This window comes from Rhinocladiella mackenziei, assembly GCF_000835555.1.
Source record: "Rhinocladiella mackenziei CBS 650.93 unplaced genomic scaffold supercont1.2, whole genome shotgun sequence".
Taxonomy (NCBI): domain Eukaryota; kingdom Fungi; phylum Ascomycota; class Eurotiomycetes; order Chaetothyriales; family Herpotrichiellaceae; genus Rhinocladiella; species Rhinocladiella mackenziei.
Window position 1 is genome coordinate 3,226,116 of NW_013550603.1, and position 19,695 is coordinate 3,245,810.

General features: G+C 50.4%; 8 protein-coding genes across 8 annotated transcripts; 2 read left to right on the top strand and 6 right to left on the bottom strand.

Annotated features, from left to right (window-relative positions):
* Window positions 1-601: 601 nt before the first annotated feature.
* On the bottom strand, window positions 602-1,353 carry Z518_02939 (golgi apparatus membrane protein tvp18; the record flags this gene model as incomplete). Its single annotated transcript, XM_013419965.1, has 4 exons — window positions 602-902; window positions 958-1,050; window positions 1,243-1,258; window positions 1,317-1,353. 4 exons carry the CDS (start codon window positions 1,351-1,353, stop codon window positions 602-604), a joined length of 447 nt encoding a protein of 148 aa, XP_013275419.1.
* An 826-nt stretch (window positions 1,354-2,179) lies between these two features.
* Z518_02940 (uncharacterized protein) lies at window positions 2,180-2,979 on the bottom strand (the record flags this gene model as incomplete). The annotated part of the gene is made up of 7 exons (XM_013419966.1): window positions 2,180-2,199; window positions 2,251-2,344; window positions 2,432-2,533; window positions 2,596-2,667; window positions 2,731-2,795; window positions 2,849-2,866; window positions 2,973-2,979. The coding sequence occupies 7 exons, from the start codon at window positions 2,977-2,979 to the stop codon at window positions 2,180-2,182; spliced, it is 378 nt and encodes a 125-aa protein (XP_013275420.1).
* An 813-nt stretch (window positions 2,980-3,792) lies between these two features.
* Z518_02941 (uncharacterized protein) lies at window positions 3,793-5,595 on the bottom strand (the record flags this gene model as incomplete). Its single annotated transcript, XM_013419967.1, has 1 exon — window positions 3,793-5,595. The coding sequence occupies one exon, from the start codon at window positions 5,593-5,595 to the stop codon at window positions 3,793-3,795; it is 1,803 nt and encodes a 600-aa protein (XP_013275421.1).
* Window positions 5,596-7,305: 1,710 nt separating this feature from the next.
* On the bottom strand, window positions 7,306-8,893 carry Z518_02942 (hydroxymethylglutaryl-CoA synthase; the record flags this gene model as incomplete). Its single annotated transcript, XM_013419968.1, has 4 exons — window positions 7,306-8,356; window positions 8,411-8,612; window positions 8,667-8,769; window positions 8,834-8,893. 4 exons carry the CDS (start codon window positions 8,891-8,893, stop codon window positions 7,306-7,308), a joined length of 1,416 nt encoding a protein of 471 aa, XP_013275422.1.
* Window positions 8,894-12,410: 3,517 nt separating this feature from the next.
* Window positions 12,411-12,923, bottom strand: Z518_02943 (uncharacterized protein; the record flags this gene model as incomplete). The annotated part of the gene is made up of 1 exon (XM_013419969.1): window positions 12,411-12,923. One exon carries the CDS (start codon window positions 12,921-12,923, stop codon window positions 12,411-12,413), a length of 513 nt encoding a protein of 170 aa, XP_013275423.1.
* A 565-nt stretch (window positions 12,924-13,488) lies between these two features.
* On the top strand, window positions 13,489-14,559 carry Z518_02944 (uncharacterized protein; the record flags this gene model as incomplete). Its single annotated transcript, XM_013419970.1, has 1 exon — window positions 13,489-14,559. One exon carries the CDS (start codon window positions 13,489-13,491, stop codon window positions 14,557-14,559), a length of 1,071 nt encoding a protein of 356 aa, XP_013275424.1.
* A 211-nt stretch (window positions 14,560-14,770) lies between these two features.
* On the bottom strand, window positions 14,771-15,607 carry Z518_02945 (uncharacterized protein; the record flags this gene model as incomplete). Its single annotated transcript, XM_013419971.1, has 3 exons — window positions 14,771-15,218; window positions 15,276-15,487; window positions 15,533-15,607. 3 exons carry the CDS (start codon window positions 15,605-15,607, stop codon window positions 14,771-14,773), a joined length of 735 nt encoding a protein of 244 aa, XP_013275425.1.
* A 643-nt stretch (window positions 15,608-16,250) lies between these two features.
* On the top strand, window positions 16,251-18,996 carry Z518_02946 (uncharacterized protein; the record flags this gene model as incomplete). Its single annotated transcript, XM_013419972.1, has 2 exons — window positions 16,251-16,266; window positions 16,331-18,996. 2 exons carry the CDS (start codon window positions 16,251-16,253, stop codon window positions 18,994-18,996), a joined length of 2,682 nt encoding a protein of 893 aa, XP_013275426.1.
* Between the last annotated feature and the right edge of the window lie 699 nt (window positions 18,997-19,695).

Here is a 19,695-nt window from a genome sequence, read left to right on the forward strand (position 1 = left end):
CCTCTTCCTTCCCATGTGCTTTCTGTACGGCATCTGGTTTCTCTCTCTTGACGGAACAAAAGGACCTGTTCTTCCCTAAGCCGTCCAAAAAAAAATTCGAACACCTTCCTCCAGTCGGTGAAACTAACGAGTCAAGCAATGTAAGCATTATATCAGGCTAAGCCAAGCCTCTGTCGGCTGACATGAGAACCCCTTGACAAGTTGCCGCCAAAGAAAGACTATCATTTGATATTATCCAGTGTTGGGAGAAGGCAATCAGACTGGATGTGGAACACTTGTGCGCATGAACGTAAATAAATCATTGAGTCAACGCCAATCATCCTGGAAGCAAGCGACGTTGCTCTCCATTCTCCCAATCGCTATCCAGCCCTCTGTCGAAATCGTGAGGTCGCTTGCTTTGATCCATATTCGTAGAAAAATGCCCCGGACTCTTTGTCAAATTTTAGTCAAGTGGCCCGAACGCCGTTGGTCGGTTCCTCGCGCCATATCCTCTTCCCCTAGGTGCACTGCTAGACGTAGGACTTCAAGTCACCTTCCAGTCCGCCCCAAAAAAAAAAACACATTGAGTCAAGAGAGTAGGGCGGTCATCTGGATTGTCCTTTTAGACAATCATCTGTGCCACCCCTTGTCCTCCAAGGGTCTTGCTCCCCACGAATTCTTGTTGTTTCAGTCCTGCCAATGCATAGCATGCTCCGGCCAAAGCCAATACAACAGCTGCAGCGATCAAGCTACTTGCGTCCACAATAATGCTGAGCCATTGAACCAGAGACATGACCCCGTAGATTGCCGCTCTCATGTAGTTAGTTGTGAATCGGCGAATGAAGGCATCGAATCTGGCCGAAGTAGGGCAAATTCGGAGCAGGAGAGGGATTTCGATAAATATCAGGACAAGAGATGAGCAACTGCCACCGAACGTTAACTCCGGGGTAGAGATTGACCGACTTAGGAGACACCTACAGGAGGATGATACTGAATAGAATGAGAAGGTCAAGATGGAAGATGTTGGCAATCCCCAAAGCAAATCCAAGGATAATGCATAGCACTCCGAGCCTGCTCTCTTACGTTAGTCTATCCTTCTTTCCTCACCTGCGCAGGCAATCCTTCGAGCAATCCCCTCCTCCAACCAGACCTAGCGAATCGCAGCCTCCCAGAGAGTGTGTCATGACCGATATTTCCGTGGCTTTGGAACTATGGGAGGGGATCTGGTGCTGGCCGCGCCATGGATTGAATATGTGTGCTTACCATTGCCCGTAGATACCTGCGCCCACGGTTAGTCTGGGATGGACAACTCATCGAGTCAGAGCTTGGAAACTCACTAAAATTGCGCGACTTGAATTCCTCCGCTAACGTCATGATGGTGGCTGCTATGCTATATTTGAGATGTCGTTCCTGGAAGTCGAAGAGGACAGATGTCGGCCGGCTGAGGAGGCTCTGAGGATACTTCTGGCTGGAACGATGCTGAAGTAGAAGAAGGTTGCGGGGTACGAAGAGGATAGGGTACAGGGTACAGCAGAACTGGATTGAGGTTCGTTGTAAAGGGGGACTGGCGGATACAAATCAAAAAGTTGATGACAGTTTGGGTGAGGTGTTTTGGCAGGGTGCAAAGCGGACAGGGATGCCACCAGTCTGACTTAGCATAGGGCAGAACTCCTCTTTACAGAGGATTAATTTCTTAGGGGAGGGAAGACTCTCAGGCCTGGAGCAGCTAAACGTCTTATGGGCGCTGGATGAAATGCAGTAGCCTGGAGTCCTCACAACCTGTGGCGACATCGGCTTCGGCCACGCGTTCACATCGCATTCCCATGGTATTACTGTACTAGTGGTACTGTACGAGCCGCGTAGTGAGGCCACTCGGACACCGGAACAGAGATGAACGGTTAGTTGGTGGAGGCCAAGAAATTCTGACGAGTACGCACACTTCTGTTTCAGTGGCAGTAATTTATTTTCTTTTTGGTGGTAGCCTTGTAAAAATATGGCTGTCGGTGGCGGAAGGCACTGTTTTGTTGATCGGCTTCTATCATCAATTGCTCCATCCCTCACAGTGTGTCGTGACTGAACTTCGCTACAATGCTCACCCCAATTCTGCGCCTTCCGCTATGCACGCCATCCCCATTGCGTTGACTTGTCCAAACTGCAACGGCCAGATCTTCAGAACTCCGTCGTCTTCAGCGATGATCTATCAGCTTGCAGCATACACCACTATACAACGCGTTAGCTCGTCGCAATTGGGACATTTCAAATCCCACATACATCGGAAGACATCGTTCTGAACAAAATAGCTGCCACCCTCAGGTACCAGGTTGAAAACTTGAACGTAGCTCATGGGTTGTGGCTGATCGTCGACCTGTGGTGTTTGCCCATCAGTGCTGCTTGCAACAATGTAAACCTGGTTTGATCCATAAGAACCCTTCCAACTGCGGCGTACACATACCATCAATGCCCCAGTCACCAGAACCAGAATGCCTCCCGTCTCGTTCGATGGTTGTGCGTCCGTTGTGTCAACTCGGTGTTGGACTTTTTGGAAGGGCAAATTCTGGTGGTCCCGTCAGCTCTTTGCTGCCTCATCGCATGTTGATCGTAACCAAGTTCACCCACCGTCAGCTTCTCAATAATGCTCTGTGTCCCTTGAAATGGGTCTTTCTCAAACGTGAGCATAGAGTTGTTTCTCTATATCCTTTCATCAACGCTCTGTCCTATCCTCGTGTTTTTCGTCTGTTCAGAGAGCCTTACGTAGAGAGCAGCCAGCTGGGTGCGGTCGCTGTCGAAAGTCTTGTAGTAGAATTCAACAAATTGTTCTGTGTTTAATTAGGCAAAGGGAGATACATATTTATCGATGAGGAACACGTACGAGCGATGGCCAGAAAGTCTGTATTATGAGTTTGTTAGCCTAATGTCGCGAACTCCCTGTTGCGCCGGGTTTCCCATTACAGAGGAAAGCAATCGGGGAGACGGCTGTGGGTGAGCCAACTTACCTCCCATCTTGACCAGATGCGAGATGTTGTGGACACAAAGTCAAGATAGATATTCAGTTCAACTAAGAATTTGCGATTTGTGCCGTCGTAACTTGGGTTGTGACGCAGAAGAACTGAAATACGATACGAGTTGTAGAGGTTGTTTGGCGGGCAAGGCAATCCACCCGCATCTCTCACTTGGGCTTCGCATAGCGTCACGTGCTCGCCCCGTTTCCGAGGCTCTGTCTATAAAAATTTGCTCGAGTCATCTTGACTTCTCGGTTTCTCCATCAACTTTCGATCTGGCCATTCTCAATACTCTACAGCTAGCTGTGCCACACGTGCCATACCTAATGTTTTTGACGTCACTATTACTCTAGCAAGCCTTGGGCAGCCACAATATCCTCCAATCTGCCCCGGTAAGCCAATCCAAGTTTCTCTTCACATGTCACCCATATCCTATGTCAATCACCAAGGCTCCGATGATTTTCAACTAGGTGCTTCAGACTGGATTTCAATATTCATGCCAACCAGCCGATATACTATCTAGATCAGCATGACCGTTTTGCTGACATTTCTCTCTTCGACTAGGATTCACCCTGTGAAGATTGTTCTACGTTTCCACGTGCCACAGCTAGGATGATTGCAAATAGTTCTCGGATCTTGAAATGCATGTATGGCTATTACCAATTTTTCAATATCAATACCTTTTACTTTACTTTCCTGAAGACCTGTATATCGAGCTCATCACCTGGATGGCATCGTTTGCGAATCAATGCCAAAAACCAACGTTTTTCAAGTCTCATGTCCCCTTCTTCTTCCCGAGAGTATCTCTGGAAGCTTACCCTCGTCTTCCACCTCTCGCAGCACCTCCACGCTCGCCACGTTCACCTTCTCTCTTGTGCCACGGATCACTCGGCCAGACCCAGCCTCTGACGGTTCTTGCTTCTCTCTTCTCGCCCATCTGCGGTTCGGGGATCCATTTATCCTTGCCATCTTTGCCCAATTCCTCAACATCTCCATCCTCGTCAACACTAACGGTGTTGACTCCATTTCCACCATCCCAGACTCTCTGCCTTGTCAACGCACCTGGGCCGCCGACATCCATGAAACTGGCTGGCTGGCCTGGCAACGGGGTCGACTTGGCGAGCATGAGAAGATAATACAAAGCTAACGTGACCGTCATGCTGACTTCGCCGTCACCCCTTCCCATGAGAGCGCCACCATCTTTTCGGGCGAAAGTCTTGGTCTCCACGGCCTCCGCAACCTCGAGGAAACCAAAATATGGCTGGCCTCGTTCGTCGCAGCCGGCACGGACGCAGACGAGCTCGATCTCGGTGATGATAAATCCATAACGACAACTGTGATCACGCATGCATTTCTGCAGATGCGCCAGCGTCCGCAAATACTCTACTTTCCGGGCTGGGCCTTCACGGCGCATGCCAGTGTTCCAGCGATCAAACGAGCGTACCAAGCCAACGACACGACCCCGTGGAAGTCCCGACAGGGTTCGATCATTGTCACTAGGGTAGTTGGCAAGGAAAGTGGGGATGTTGGCGGCGTTCGCGCTCACCCCGGAGCCAGTAGGAGTTGGAGCCGGATAGAGAGAGATAGAGTTGTTCCCGAGAGACAACCGGGTCGCAGCATTGACCTTGGGAAAGTAGATCTTGAAGATGAGATTGGCGAGGTCGGCTTCCGATGCAGGAGTTACGGTGTTGGTGTTTGTCTGGGTGAGCGGGAAACATGCTGTGTCATGTTGGAAATTCAGTAAAGTGAGAAGATCCGGGATGGTCGCCATAGTCTGCAAGTTGAAGGACTTCCAGGGTCGAATGTTGCGCACATCCCACCAGAAGTGATTGCAAAGACCACGGCCTGTCTGAACGGTGAGATGTCGAACCAAATTGATTGGCTGGGTCGACTGAGTCAGATAGCTGAGCAAGCTGGTAGTCGAGACAGGCGCAAGCATGGGAGGTGGACTCATGGAGCAAGGACGCGAGATAGCATCGAGATCAATTGGCATGTCAAAAGTGCCTTCTAGATTGATCATAGGAGGCTCAGGCATGGGTAAGTTTGTACATGGCATGTAGGTGGTCGCAAAGAGATCAGGTGAAGGGGTCTGCTGGCTCTGAGACATATAGACTGGGAGCTGACGATAAGTCGGATAGCCAAAACGATTCAGCACGTTACTGTCGATGCTTGAAGCTGAAGTTGAGCGGGAATGTGTCTTGACGGGCACAGTAAGCTGTGCTTTCGATAGAGTCGGTGATGGGATCAGTGAGTTGGATCGCGAATGAGAAGCATTGGAGACTGGCGAGATCATAGGAACACACTCCACAGGTTCGGTCGCGCTCCTGTACATGGCAGGCCGTGCATGTTTGTTGGTAGAGGACGAGGTTCGTCGATAAGCCGCTGGAGGCTCCAAAGAGGAATCCTGTGTTCTGATCTTTGGAAGCAAGGTCGGGCCATGCTGACGAAGAACTGGCGACCGACTCGGGGTTGAATTAACTGTAATTACTGGTTCAGGTGAGGTGTCAAGTGTGCAGTATGACGAGCTTGACAGATTCCGAGTGTCACCACGCTGGCCAGCAGCACCGGTGGCCTCTGGAGGCGTGAGTGGTCTATAGTAGTAGGGTGCCAACGACATTCTGGAGGACAACAGTCAGACTCTCGTCAAGAGACTAGGCAGCAAGGCCAACAGAACTCACATTTGTGCAACTTTTCGAGGGATGGACAAGCCAAAATCAATGGGTCACGGGAAGCCAGCTTCCCGGAGTGGAGATTGGAATCTAGGAACAAAGGAAACAAAAAGAGTAAGGAAAAGGAAATGCCAATGGCAGGGAGACCGGGTATTAAGTCTTGCAGCTTGAAAGAATGAAAGGCTGAGAGAGCTCGGAGGGAGGAAGGGCCAGGTATAAATGGGCTGGATGTATGCGACCCGAAGAGGGCAGAATTGAAGCCCGGCCAACAGCGTCCTGCAGGTCGTTATGCAGATGAAACATGGAGCAAGAACACAAGAATGGCAGGGAAACAAACACGTCGGAGCTAGTATTCGAGAATCCGATGCTGGATCTCGTAGATTTGTTCCCTACCGTGGAGAGCGCGGAGCCGTTGGAGCGTGGTGGAAGACGCGCGCCAGGATGATGGAAACGAAGACAGCTATTTCGGGCGGTGGAATGATGCCTGGGCTTTCTCGGACGACGCCATGGTGGCCCGACGGAGTATAACGATGACTTCACCATGTCTTACGAGGCAATTTGTGTCGGCGCTTGATCTCTATTTCGAGATGAGGCTCTTCGGCGGTGGCGGTTGTTTGACAATGGAGAGGAAGTCAAGCGTGGCAGCGGAGCCTCGAGAGGAGCGCGAAGCGCAATGCAGAGATCAGCAGATCGCCTCTGAGAGACGTCCGAATCTCAGATAGGCGCTGGGGGAGAGAGGATGTTTCATTGGCAGTGGGTTTTTCAATTCTAGAGCAGGTATGGGATGGTCATTGGTTGCCACAGTTGGCGCCGGTAGGAAAAGGACGTATAGTAAAGAAAAAGAGCCCGAATCTGTGGGCGAGAGGGTGGCGAGGGTGGCGCAGCGGCTCAAGGTGCTTCCAGTCTGGCAACCTTTTTTTCAGAATAAGTGTTACCGAAGAGGTGGATTTCTCGGGAGACCTGCCCCTATTGGGTACCCATACTCTCTTATCTGACACGTCTGTTGCGCGTTCCGTCCACCACCATGACACGAAACTGTCGCCATATCACGCGTGACTCATTTACTACTGGCATGAACGATGCATATGCAGACGGTTAGTACCTCACGAACTATACACGACTATTTCTCTCAACTTCTTTCGTTTGCATGCAACCTCCTGCACAGCCTGCACCGGGCCCTTTCCCACTGCTCTTTTTTACTGGCTTTGACCATCGTTCGAATTGGCTTATGTTTCATCTTTACAACAGCTCAATCCGAAACAGGTCATTTACTGGTCGCCCTCAGTCTGACGGATCATGCATGTCGCAGCAAGCGCATTGTACCAAAGGTTACTACGCAACCCTGTGGAACGTAAGTTTCTGAGCTCTGCCAATGCAGACACATGCTGCTTTGTCATTCGCTTTTCCCTTCTGCTGATCAATTATCGCTGCTAGTACTTCTGTGTCAAACCCATCTGCACTTCCTCATATGTACAAGCTTGGGTGAGGATCAAATGCACTTCTGGTGGCCTGAATCCAGTAAATCTTTCCTTGCAATGCCCCGTCTCGCTCTATCGAAGGGCGGTCTAGCTCCCAACCAATCTCGGTCCAACGCCATCTTGTGAAACGTGAAGCGTTCTGCAAGAATGATACAATCCGTCTCTGTTGATGACTTCGACTTATGCCTTGACTTCGTATTTTCGTCGGAACATCTCGTCGACCTCAGTGAGGTAATATGTTCCTGGCACCAAATCCTCCACTTTGCCCGCCGGTTTGAAGTCTTTCTTGAGGTGTGCCTTTTCTCGCAACAAGCACATTTCATCGTACACCTCGGGCGCAACAACCCTGCGGGCATCTAGCCGGGCTTGAAGGTTCAGCTTCTCAGCCATTTCCGTGGTGTCACCGACAACCTTCAAGCTGAACATCGAGCTGGCCAGACCACTCCCGTAGCTGAAAACCCCCACCTTCTTGCCTTGGAGCGTTTTAGGAGCAACGTTGCTGATCAGCCCAACCAGGCCACCGTATACACTGCCACAGTACATATTTCCACACATCGTGGCAACCTGGATGGCCGGTTGCACCCGTTCAGCAAATCGCTTCTTCGTCAATCCCATAAATGTTTTTTCCACGTTCTTGTCGGTCAGAGATGCCTGATATTCCAGATCCCGTAACTCAGGTGCGACGTCTCGGAATTGTGGGTGGCTTGGATCGTCCAGAAAGTCATTGTACAAGAGTCGAGCATATGATTTCGAGACGAGCTTGCAGGTAGGTGCATGGAAGGCCATGAAGTCAAACCTATCCAGGGGAGCTTTCTCGTTCTCTTCCGTGTGCATACCATTTCCGTTCATGACACCATGGCCGTTAACCACGGCGCCGTTTGCTCGGGATTTGAGCACTCGTTCTCGGGCGTTGTATGCTTTGTAGCAAGCGTCGACTGCCTCTGTATAGCATCTTAAAGAGAACTGCCCGTCAACATAGGGATACTCGCTGGTGAGATCCGGCTTGTAGAAATCGTAAGCATGAGTGATATATGACCCTCGGAGACCAGGTTCGAAGACAACCGGCGCATCAGGTCCAATCAGCATGGCCACACAGCCAGCACCGCCCGTGGGACGAGCATTGCCTTTCTTGTAAAGAGCGATATCTCCTGCAATGACAATGGCATCTCGTCCGTCCCAAGCTGACGATTCGATCCAGTTCAGTGTGTTGAAAACTGCATTTGTACCGCCACTACCTCTTAGTTAGAGTCTGGATCCTTGGGGCAAAACTTCCAGCAACACTCACTAGCAAGCATTGTAAGAGTCCACACCCTCAACGTTGAAATTACCCGACTTCTCGAATAATTGCATCAGAACGGACTTGACACTCTTGCTCTTGTCCAGCATTGTTTCCGTACCGACTTCTAATCTTCCAATGTTCTTAAGGTCGATGGAGAACTTCGAGATCAGGCTCGTCAGGGTAGTAAGGGCGATGGAATATATGTCTACTCAGATCTGGTTAGACGACAGCCGCGACAATTTCACACCAAAAGAATCCTGACCTTCCCTGTCGTCACAGAAGGACATCTTGGTCTGCCCCAGGCCGATTGTGTACTTTCCAGCTGCAACGCCATCGAATTTCTCCAGTTCAGATTGCTCAACGCACTAGAGGATATGAGCACATGTCCACACAACTTGGACTCTTTTCCTGTTTTCTGTCCTCGCATACCTGATTTGGGAAGTAGATCTCGATGGCTTTAATGCCAATATTCTGAGGTCGCGCCGCCATGGTTGCAGGATTTGAACATAGAACTGAGTGGTTTAGAATCGACTTGCAGAGGTTCTTGGTCGAACAAGGGTTGGCTGGAGGGCGAATTTGGTCGTTGTCGAATAAGGAGCGGTGAAATGGGGAAGATCAAGGGATAAAACAGATATGAAGGGTGGGGGCACGATCGTCTGGAGGCGCAAATAAAACAAAAGATTGTCTTAACAGGGTTCGCGCACAGATTTATTTGTATTCAGGATGAAGAATAGGAGAGAACCATAGGAACTGCTGTCAAAGTGAGGGTTATGTAGGTTCTAAAGCCATAGGTGCGTGTGCCTCCCAAAAAAAAATTAGGGTCTGATGTTTGGGGTCTCGACGAGCTACTCTTCCATGGGAGCCCCAATCTAACAGCTGGTGGCCAATTACCTGTCAGTATCCAGAGGCGGTGAGGGTCATTTCTGCCGCGCGCTGGCGGTGGCGCAACACGGAAGACGGGAGCTGCAGGTACAAAAAGCAGCCGAGTGGCACGATACTTCAGTTGTCCGATCTCTTCGACCATCGCGGTAAAAGATAGAAGAATGGTGGCAGGGAGCAGGGGAGTTTGGTCTAATTGTGTCTATTTTATCAACTTCAGCCTTAAGTTCTTGTCCTCACTGTGCAGAAGTCATGACTACCTTGTAGCATACCAGCTTCTACACAACACCAGCCCCTTTTTTAGCTCTCTGCCCATATTGATATGTCTCAGCTCCTGAGCATAATGACCCAGCACAACAATGCCATCAGAGAGACATTGAACGATGATACCTCAGTACTAGTCGAACTTCAATGGTGACATAACCCCTAATGCGGCGACAGGTGAAACACCGCAGATAATAGCACAACTGCACGAGGATGAAACATGATTGAGCCCCTTTCCATTGGAAAGAAGCCACCTCAGTCAGTTTTGTCTTCCCCAGAGTCTGCCGTGTGGTCTATAAAAGTCTCGTTCGAAAAAGAAACTGCTTCGCCTTCCTGAAGCCGGTGACCTTCACGGAGATGAGCTGTCAACTAACGAGGTTGAGCAAACGTTTTGGTTGACTTGCAATTGGGCGTTGGGCATTTGCGAGGTTGCTGCGCCTTGCCCTTGCGCATGGTCACCCCAAGAGTCTCTTCAGTCAAGCGTATGGCGTGAGTAATAAGCACGAGAAACGACGCGTTGATTTACACGTTGTTTTCAGTGGACAAGACTTGAGGTCGATTGGTTCCTTCGTTGGCTGCTTCTGCATTGGTCTCAAAACCTGCTCCGCGCAACTTTTTGCATCAGTAACACTGGGTTCGTGTGTCTTGCGAAGATGATCTCGAAGCTTTGATGGTGTAGTGAACATCTCTGTCGTTGTGCAATCTTCAAGCCGGCAGCGACATGCCTCTCGTGCTTTTGCCGCTTGTAGGATTAAACTTTTGATTTGACGGGAGCATTGACAACCGTCTGGTCACTGGTGAGCTGATGAATCCGTCTAAGGTGTCTCTTGAGGTCCTTTCTCTTCTTGAAAATGTTCTCTGAATGGCAGGACTCGGCCAACGGGCAAGTCGTTGGCTCAGGTGAGTCGTCGTGCACCGTTGTTATGTGACGCTCATACTTCCCAAAAGCTGTGAAAACAGGAGAGTCATCAGTGGGACAACCATACTCACATTTGCGTGGTTTCAACTCAAGAGCATCGTGGCGATGTTTATTGAGTGCATTTTTGATTCTCAAACACCTTTCCAGAGCCAGGGTGATCACACGGATAAGTCCCAGTATCACCGTCCTCGTCGTTTTCTGATGCGGGTACCAGCACAGGAAACATTGTGCTCTCTGATCCTGCTGATAGTGTGGGTGGTACAACAACGACTTTTGCACAATCGAGGACAAATCTGGCAGGTTGATTGCGAGCATTCCCCATTGAAAAGTTCTTTGCAGCTTCAACAGGATCTATTCGGTGAAGCCGCTTGTTGGTGATTAAGACATTGATGGCGGTGAAATATGTAACTTAAGCATCTCTTGGTAATATCTAAGGTTGCTGATCTATATTGGTATTAATATTTAGAACTTTTAGGTTGGAAGGAAGGTCATTCTCTGAAGTGGGTAGCTCCAACATTGTCTGGGCCACAAGCTCTTGTTCGATAACATTTCTCAGTGCCCAAATCGACCGGGTCAAATTTGTCGGTCAATGGGGGCTATCCCTTGACTACGGATGATGTCCTCGAGGGTATTAAGATGCTCTAGGTTGACATCTGACCATTCCGCCTCTGGTGCCGAGAGCTCTTGCATTTCCTCATGATCATCGCCACCGAGGTTGACGGGCATTTTCTCAGCATGAAGATCTAAAAGAGCAATCGACAACAAGAGTCAGTGCTGATATCCGAGTTTCGTGGAGTATGTCCCGCTTACCTGGATCAATGACAGGGTGGTCATTGAGGAGTGATACTGATGATGCATTAATTTCTGATGCGATGGTTGGCGTGTGGAGACTGTCGTGGCCCTAGTCTTCGAGGTTGGAAGAGCATTTCTCATCGGATTGGACAATCGGCTGAGCCGGTGTCTCTGGAAGCTTAGCCAACGGCTTCGCGTGCACTTCTTCCTTTCGGATTTCTGTGGCGATCTCTTGTCGTGTCCACCTGGAAACACCGACCGGGTCGATTCCCTCGTCTCTGAGACGTGCATCGGTCTGCCATTGAGGAATTCTCTTACCTGGTTGCTGACCATCCGATCGATGGAGTGAGCTCCAGCATTTTTGAAGCGACGAATCGAGTCCTGGGCAGTATTTTCCAGACCAAACTCCTCATCGGAAGAGTCGAAGTCGACAAAGTCTGGGTACACCTCCTTCCTTCCTTCCTTGGCTAGCACGGCATGAATTGCCCTTCACGGCAAATGATGGAAGCCGTCAACGGACGGAGAATGGGGACGGCGGCCCGCGTGGAGTGACAATGAGGTGGGAGTGACGGGAAGAGATCAAATTCAGTGCTCAGTCACAAAAGAACATACACATTGTCCACACCTGCACCCAAGTGTTCCCCTTCCTTCATGTGCCTCCTCCTCTCTCCCTCTGTTCCTTCCCTTGGTCTATTGCTCGATTTGCTCCTCCTGATTGTCAGAACCATCCAAGCCATGCCATGCCATGCCATGCCGTGGCCTGGGCAACTTTTCATACGGCCCGCGCACGGCGGGTCGTATATGTGATGGATCGAGCGTCCTCGACCATGATTTATCGACATTGGCTTTCGGACTATCTCCGTGCGAGACTGCTTGTGGAATGCTCCATGGTGCGTCTGCTCGTCCGTATCGCGTACTCAAAAGTCGTGAACACGCAAGACCATTAGTAAGGTGATGACTTTTGGACTTATCAAAACCGACATTTACTGAATTCCTAGTGATAAGCTATTTAGCTCAAAGCAAATGAGAAGACCTTTCGGTTTCGGGTCAAACAACCACACCTAGCTTCTACCTTGATTATCGAGGTAATTGCACCCCATATGCGAACGACACTTCTTATAGCGACTGAACGGCCCTTTGAACCCTGATGTTTTAGCGCTTCCCAAATGGCAGCTTTCCCTTGAGTCTACTCAATTTCCCGGGTTCATAGCTCTCCCCACGGTCGCCGCTTGTTTGCGCATGTGTGCCGTCCGGTAGAGTTCCGGGACTCACATCACGTTCTTCCTCTCTGGGCCTGGCTGGCACATTTAGTGGGTGTCGTCCCCTATCGCCTGCGCCTTTGGCGGCTGTGGTCTGCGCGGTCGTGGAAGGAGTAGAAGAAGGAGCACTTGCGGTTGCAGAGGCATCAATCGGCTGTGAAGAGGCGCCGTCTGTCTGGGTTGTTGACTTTGGTGCGCCCTCTGCCATCAAAGTGCTTGAGTATCGGTTCTGTAGCGCAACTCGACGAGTCTTACCTGGGGCGTTTCCACCGTCATACGGGTCCGATGCTGTGCCTTTGCCTTGAACGCCAGCCGGTGGTTCTGTACCTGAGTGGGGAGCATCTGTACCCATGACTTTGTCTTTCGAGTTGGTCAGAGTTTGCGAGACACCTTCGACAGTGGTCATGGTGATGGAATGAGTAAGAAATAATTGAGAATCTATGCGCAAGGAAGCTGTCAAGGTATGGGGCTGCTCGAGATACCCAATAGGTGTACATTACGACTTCAGCTGTCAAGTGCCCCAAACGACAACTGACAACGTCTTATCATGGCGCAACATCTGGGCTTTTCGCTCAGGACTGGGGGGCCCGATCTTGCATTAATGCCAGTCACGGTGCGTGCTAGCCCGCTGTGTTAACCCCAAAGTCGAGGGAAGTTTACGTCATGCTTTAGCGAGGGAACCAGCCACGTGCAGCATCCCCTTGCCCGTTGCAACGTCACCTGACCACGAAGCCCGGTATCGGGCAGACGCTAACAAACACCGAAAGGCTGAAGCCGAGAGGTGCACGCTGCATCCTGGAAATCTTATGCTGCCAAGACATTCAGACATTTTGACTCTCATGGTCTGCGGAGTCAACGAGAATTCTTGTTCCTCCTTCATGCTCAAGTTGTTAGAACAGGAAATTTCATCTTCCTCCCGTCTCGACCGTTGAATCCCCACACTCTCTTCTTGTTCGTCGAGGTTGGTAAGAATGACCATCGAGCTCTGTGTCGACTGTCGGGAGCGTGACGCCAGTCTTCATGTCAGAAACCGGCGCTTATGTGCCGCCTGTTTCATCCGATATGTTACTTCTAAAATCTTAAAACGCATGGAATCCTATCGATTCAAAAATCTCCGTGGAGATCAAAAACGCCGGCTGTTTCTTCCCATTTCTGGCGGAGTTTCTTCCTTCGTCCTGTTGCAAATCCTCGATGCCCAGCTGCAAAAACAAATTGCAAACCGAAATAGAACTGCGTACGACCTCGTTGTGGTACGTGTTATGCTTCTAGACGAAGACATCCAAGCGACAGTACGGAGCAGTTATGAGGACGTGGCGCACAGATTTCCTATGCACGTGTTCCTTCCCCTGCTCGCTCTTCATGACGTCTTACGTCTAGATCGCAATCTCGAACGGGATCTCAAACATATCGGCATTCAACGCAAGGAGGGTGAACCTGATGAGATTCTGACACGCCGGATGCTATCATCCACTGCTTCTGTAGCCACGAGAACAGAACTACAATCCATTCTCCTGCAGCGCCTCTTGGTTTCAGCTGCCAAAGAACAAAAGTGTGAAAGCATCCTTTGGGGTCACTCGGACAGTCGCTTGGCCGCTCTGGTACTTGCAGATGTTGCTAAAGGTCGAGGTGGGTCGGTTCCTTCCACTATCGCTGACGGTCTCTCTCCCCACGGTATCAATTTCAATTATCCTATGCGCGACCTCTTCAAAACCGAACTTCAAACTTATGCTCAAACTCTATCGGATCCTTTACTGCACGGAGTGGCGCAGAATGACGACACTAGTAAACCTCCCTCTACCGTACGCAACACTTCGATCGACAGCCTCCTAAATACCTATATCACTTCTCAGGGCGAAAAATATCCAAGTCTCGTGGCGAACGTGGTGCGAACAGCAAGTAAGCTAGAACTCAAGAATACAGGGGATAATGTGATTGCTTGCCCTGTCTGCGCGATGACAAATACAACCAGCACCGGAATGCCGAACTCGAATTCGTCTCTTTGCTACGGATGCCAGAGAATGAAGCAGGATATCAGGTCATAAATTTCAGATTTCTTCCGTTGAATTCCATGGCTTATGGTCATCAAGCTCTGCATAAGAGGTGGACAAAATCCCTGGTCCGCGTGAAGGAAAACTTTCTGTCAAGTTGCGCACAAAAGGAAAGGTCAATTCGGTCTATCGCGCGATATCAATCCTGGTGTATACGATGAGTCATTCCATCACAGCCAAAGGGCAGCGTTACAGGATCTGGCCCTCAACGTGTTCGAGTCGGCCTCGATGGGGGAATTTCGTCTGCTCTTTCGACATCATAATCTCTCCCACGGTCTCGATGCGATCTCCTAGACTCGCGCTGAGAGGTATATCTGGGAGGTGGACCGTTCTGTTGGTTCATTAGGTGCTCCTCGTTCTGATAGTCGAACTCATCTGGCAAACTTGGATCGGCCACGTTTGCTTGTGGGGTGCCCTTCAGTCTCTTTCTGCCCCGCTCCCGCAGCTCCTTCTCAAGCAAAATCACATTTCTGGTGTTACATTTGTATGCCATATCTGCAATATCGCCAATAAATGGGACCAAGCCGATGCCAAAGTCAATCGCCATATTCAATTTCATTCTCATTTTGACCGAGGCAGACAATTCTGGCTCGACCGAGCAACAGGTTCGGTACACCATGAAGGCTAGAAGGAGATCAAGGACATCGCCAATCCTAATACAACGTCAGTTCAAATGTCATACCCTTTTAAGGCATCAAGGAGGGACCTACCCGGGTATAAGGCCAATGATGGCGCCCCAGCCAAACCTCGTTCCGAAAAAACTACCAAGGGAGAGATCGACGCGGTAGGCCCTTCGCTTCGCCTTGGTGAGGACCTTTTCCTCTTGTGCGGTCAAACCGGGCGGTAGGGCTCTGCGTCTCTTCTTGGTCGTCTTGTACATTCCTCCCAGCCTCGTAGCTGGAATGGTCTCAAAGTAGGGATCCTGTAATTTATTAGTTGATAGGGAGTGGACTCTTAAAAACCATACCTCTTGTCCCTGCTTGTTGGAAGTGGTCTCTTTAAAGAGCTTTTTTGCCACGATCTTGGCCGCGAACGAAGCCATGTTTGCGGGATTGAGATTGGAATTGAACTTTGAGTTGTGAAAGAGGAGGATCTGAGCTGCGGAAATGCAGTAAGTAGATACTGAGTTAGAGAGTCAAGCAGGTTGGGGAGGTGACAAAAGGCGATCGGATCCAGCTTTTATGTCACTGCACGTCGGGGCTGGTGCAGGCTAGACTCGTTTGGCTCTTAAACAAAGTCAAACAAGCGCATGCCACAATTCATTTGGCCGGGACAAGATCGATTGGGCATCGAGTCAAGCGGGATGATGCAAAGCTCATATATAGAAATCTTGCTGCCCACCTTGAAACTCTTGTCCGCGGCTACGTAATTTGGTAGGAAAAACCTGGGCTGACGATCTGACTGAGCCACAGTTCACAGCCGCTAGCCACCAGCCACAATTGTCAGATGTCTTGGACAAACTTCTTCCGTTTGCGTGTTTGCTCCCTCGACCTTTCGTCTGACTACTAACTAGTACGCTACCCCACAAATCTACAACTCCCAAAAGGCCCCCGGATCACACATCTAGACGTAAGGCAGTGCACCTTGCATCCTGGGTGATCCCGTCTGGAATCTTCGATTGCACCAGAACATCTTGCGGGTAGTGGAAATGAGCAGACTCCTTGAACTGACCATCACCCTAAGAGATGCAGCTGGAGGACTGTAAGATACCTCGCCCTGGCATGATACCCTTACCCATCCATTGCTAATACCCAGCGTCTATCAGGGTTAGATGACCTCTGCGTACGATTCATTATCAACTTGCCTCCGGAGGAGCTCCAATCGGTAGAACGAATATGCTTCCAGGTCGAGGAGGCACAATGGTTCTACGAAGACTTCATCCGACCCCTTGATCCCTCGCTACCGTCACTCTCTTTACGCGCATTTAGCTTGCGGATTTTCCAGCATTGTCCTCTCTTCTCCCAATGGTCCGCCCAATACCACACTACCGCATTTGCGGAATTCCTGGCATACAAGTCCCGCGTTCCAGTGCGCGGCGCCATCATGCTCAATGATGCCATGGATGAAGTCGTCCTCGTCAAAGGCTGGAAGAAGAGTGCCAACTGGAGTTTTCCTCGAGGGAAAATAAACAAGGATGAGAATGACCTCGACTGCGCGGTGCGAGAAGTTTACGAGGAGACCGGTTTTGACATTCGCGCGGCAGGACTCGTGAAAGATGAAAAAGACATGAAATATATCGAAGTGACGATGAGAGAACAACACATGAGGCTATATGTTTTTCGAGGGGTTCCAAGAGACACCCAGTTCGAACCGAAGACACGTAAGGAAATCAGCAAGATCGAATGGTACAAATTGACAGATCTACCAACACTGAAAAAAAGTCGTCAACACGAAGGGAGCGGCACAGATCAACCGACTTTCAACGCCAATAAATTTTATATGGTGGCTCCTTTCTTGAATCCGCTTAAGAAATGGATTGCCCAGCAACGAAAAAAGGACAATCGATATAGCTCGTATCTAGCAGCACCGCCAATGGTGCCTGAGGAAGTCGCCCCCGAAGACGACCAGGATATCAACGGCGTTGATGGGGTGTTGACCGAAAGCGCGCCACAAGAAGCTCTCAGTGATCTGCCCGAAGTCTCAGCACCACCTGTCGATCCAACTACGCATCTGAAAGAGATCCTCAACATTGGATCTTCACAATCTCTACAGCCCGAACTCGGGCGCCGACCCAGTCATATGCACCAAGTCGATACCGAAAAGTCGAATGCGCTTTTGGCTCTGTTACGAAGCAATTCGAAGCCTCAGACTGCTGCTATACCTCGGACGCCTTTAGAACAGATTTCGTCACAACCCGAAGTAGGGCGATCACCGCAAGTCTCTCATGTAAACCCCCCCCAACTAGACCAGGCCCAGCCGTGGCCACTATTTCAACCACGGTCTCAATTCCAAGTTCAGCGTCCGGTACAGTCTGGAAAGACCGAGTCGCCCACCACATCACCACCAACAAACTACCCACAGCCAATGTCACAGCAGATTGCACCTTACCAACAGACCGGTGATCCACAATTTGCACAACAAGGCACGAGGCTGCAACATCAACCAACCGTTCCTCCAGCGAGCGCACTACCCAAGTTGACGAATCACACCAGGGCTCTGTTGGATGTTTTCAAGAGTGCCGGGACAAATCCAAGTGTTCCTTCATATCCCCTCTCGAGTAAAGGACCTTCGAATGACTCGTCGGAAGTAGAAGCGCTCCATCGACCTGAGAGGCAACAACAAAATGTGTCCACCCAAGCTTCAACAGTGCCGAACCTAGCCAATCAAGAACAGTTGAGAGCAACGGCCGGTTCTACGTCAACTGTGGCAATACAGCCGACTGCCAGTGAACAGGTTCATAGCCATCTGTCAACTACGACACCTATTCGAACACCCGCAAACGCACAACAGTCAACCCTTCTCGATTTACTTAGTCGAACCTCGAAACCAAAACCAACAGATGCTCTCGCTCCTCCTCAAACTCCACTGGTCGAACTTGCAGCCACAGGCCCTGCCGCATCTACTAAGAAACCACAAACGGACAAGGACGAGCTGCTTCTAGCACTTCTCAGACAAGGCAGTCCAGAGGCATCAAGAAAAACAGCTGAAGCAAAGCGCCCACCTCCAAGAGAGGGCGAAACTTCTGCCACTGTCAGCGGCCCTCTGAACCAGCCTGAATTCGAGGCGATTTCCAGGAACACTACGCAGATGACGAACGAGATGGGACGAAGCCCTCTTACTTCTAACAGAACACTTTACGATCCCAATCAACCGACACCAGTGAAAATTCTGACCCGATCGGAGGAATCCCGCCAGCAAGCTCCTCGGTCGCCCCGAGGACTGAAAGTTCCGCCGAAACGGACATCGAAAGAGAAGTCGACAGCGAAGGAGCAGAGCAAGATATTCCAACCTCAAATACTCCGACGGCCACAAACTGCTGAGACGTCAGAGGCACCCCCGCAGCCCACAGTGAGCGAGACTACAAATCATCAAGCAGTTCTGGGAAGTGCTGTCTCTTCACCCCCTGCCAGTGTCGAGGCTAGCGCGAGACCGATTCCAGTTCGACAGCCTTCCCAAACAGAGGCGCACAAGCAAAGATTACTCTCTCTCTTTGCCGGGGGCCTGGATAGCACCCCGAGAGCATCGACATTACAAGCTACGTCGGGAGTAGTATCGCCGTTGACGACGAGCCAGCTTTTCAGTCCAAATGGTGAGGGACCACTCTCTGGGATTGAGCCCATATCAACTCGAACATCACGTGGAGGAAGTTTGGCGTCCATTGGGAGTGGGCCCGGACCTGCTCGCACGGCTAATGAGAAGCGACAGACGGGTGCAGAAAACAAGGCTTTTCTTTTGGGATACTTGGGTAGAATTGCAAGCCAGGAAGGTTGAAGGGAGCTTGCAGCTCAAGCTGCACATTTAGGGAAAGGGATTTGAATGGATGAAGCTGGCCATGCCTCATGGGTATTTCCACGAGAGTGAGTTCAAATAGCAGTCAAGTGTGCAACTTATTTAATTTTAGGCCGCGTACACGAGTGGGATTTCGTATTCGTGTTGGCCGCTGCTCAATGGATTTGGCCGGGTTTCGCTCCTTAGGATATTATTCAGGTAAAGCTCCGACACAAAAATTGTGCACAAACTTTGAAATCGGGTACATCCAAAGGAACCTAGGGCTCGGTCGTTGGGCCCCGCCAGAGATCGGTGAGGTATTTAAATGCCTTTATTTTATTTTTCCCCTGTTTATCGTTGTAGTCTTCGGTGAATCGAGCCACTCTAGGGTCAACTACGGAAGCAGGCAAAGATGCGAGAGGAAACTCAAATCATGACCTCAGCCCCTTGCTTGGACACTTTGAGCAATAGGTTAAATGCCGAAGACAAGGCCGCCAGTCCCATTGAAAAGCCGCTTGTAGCTGCTACTTGTGCTGCCGGGGTCAAGCTGCATGGAGAGAGGATGGCTTGTTGCGCCAATCCCCAGGAACCTGACGCGGCGGAGGGATAGATATCGATATATTAGATGTGAGAGAGGAGGGGAGGAGATGCTGGCGCTGTCAATGTCGTTGTCGCCATAACTAGGTTCAGGTGTCCTCGTCG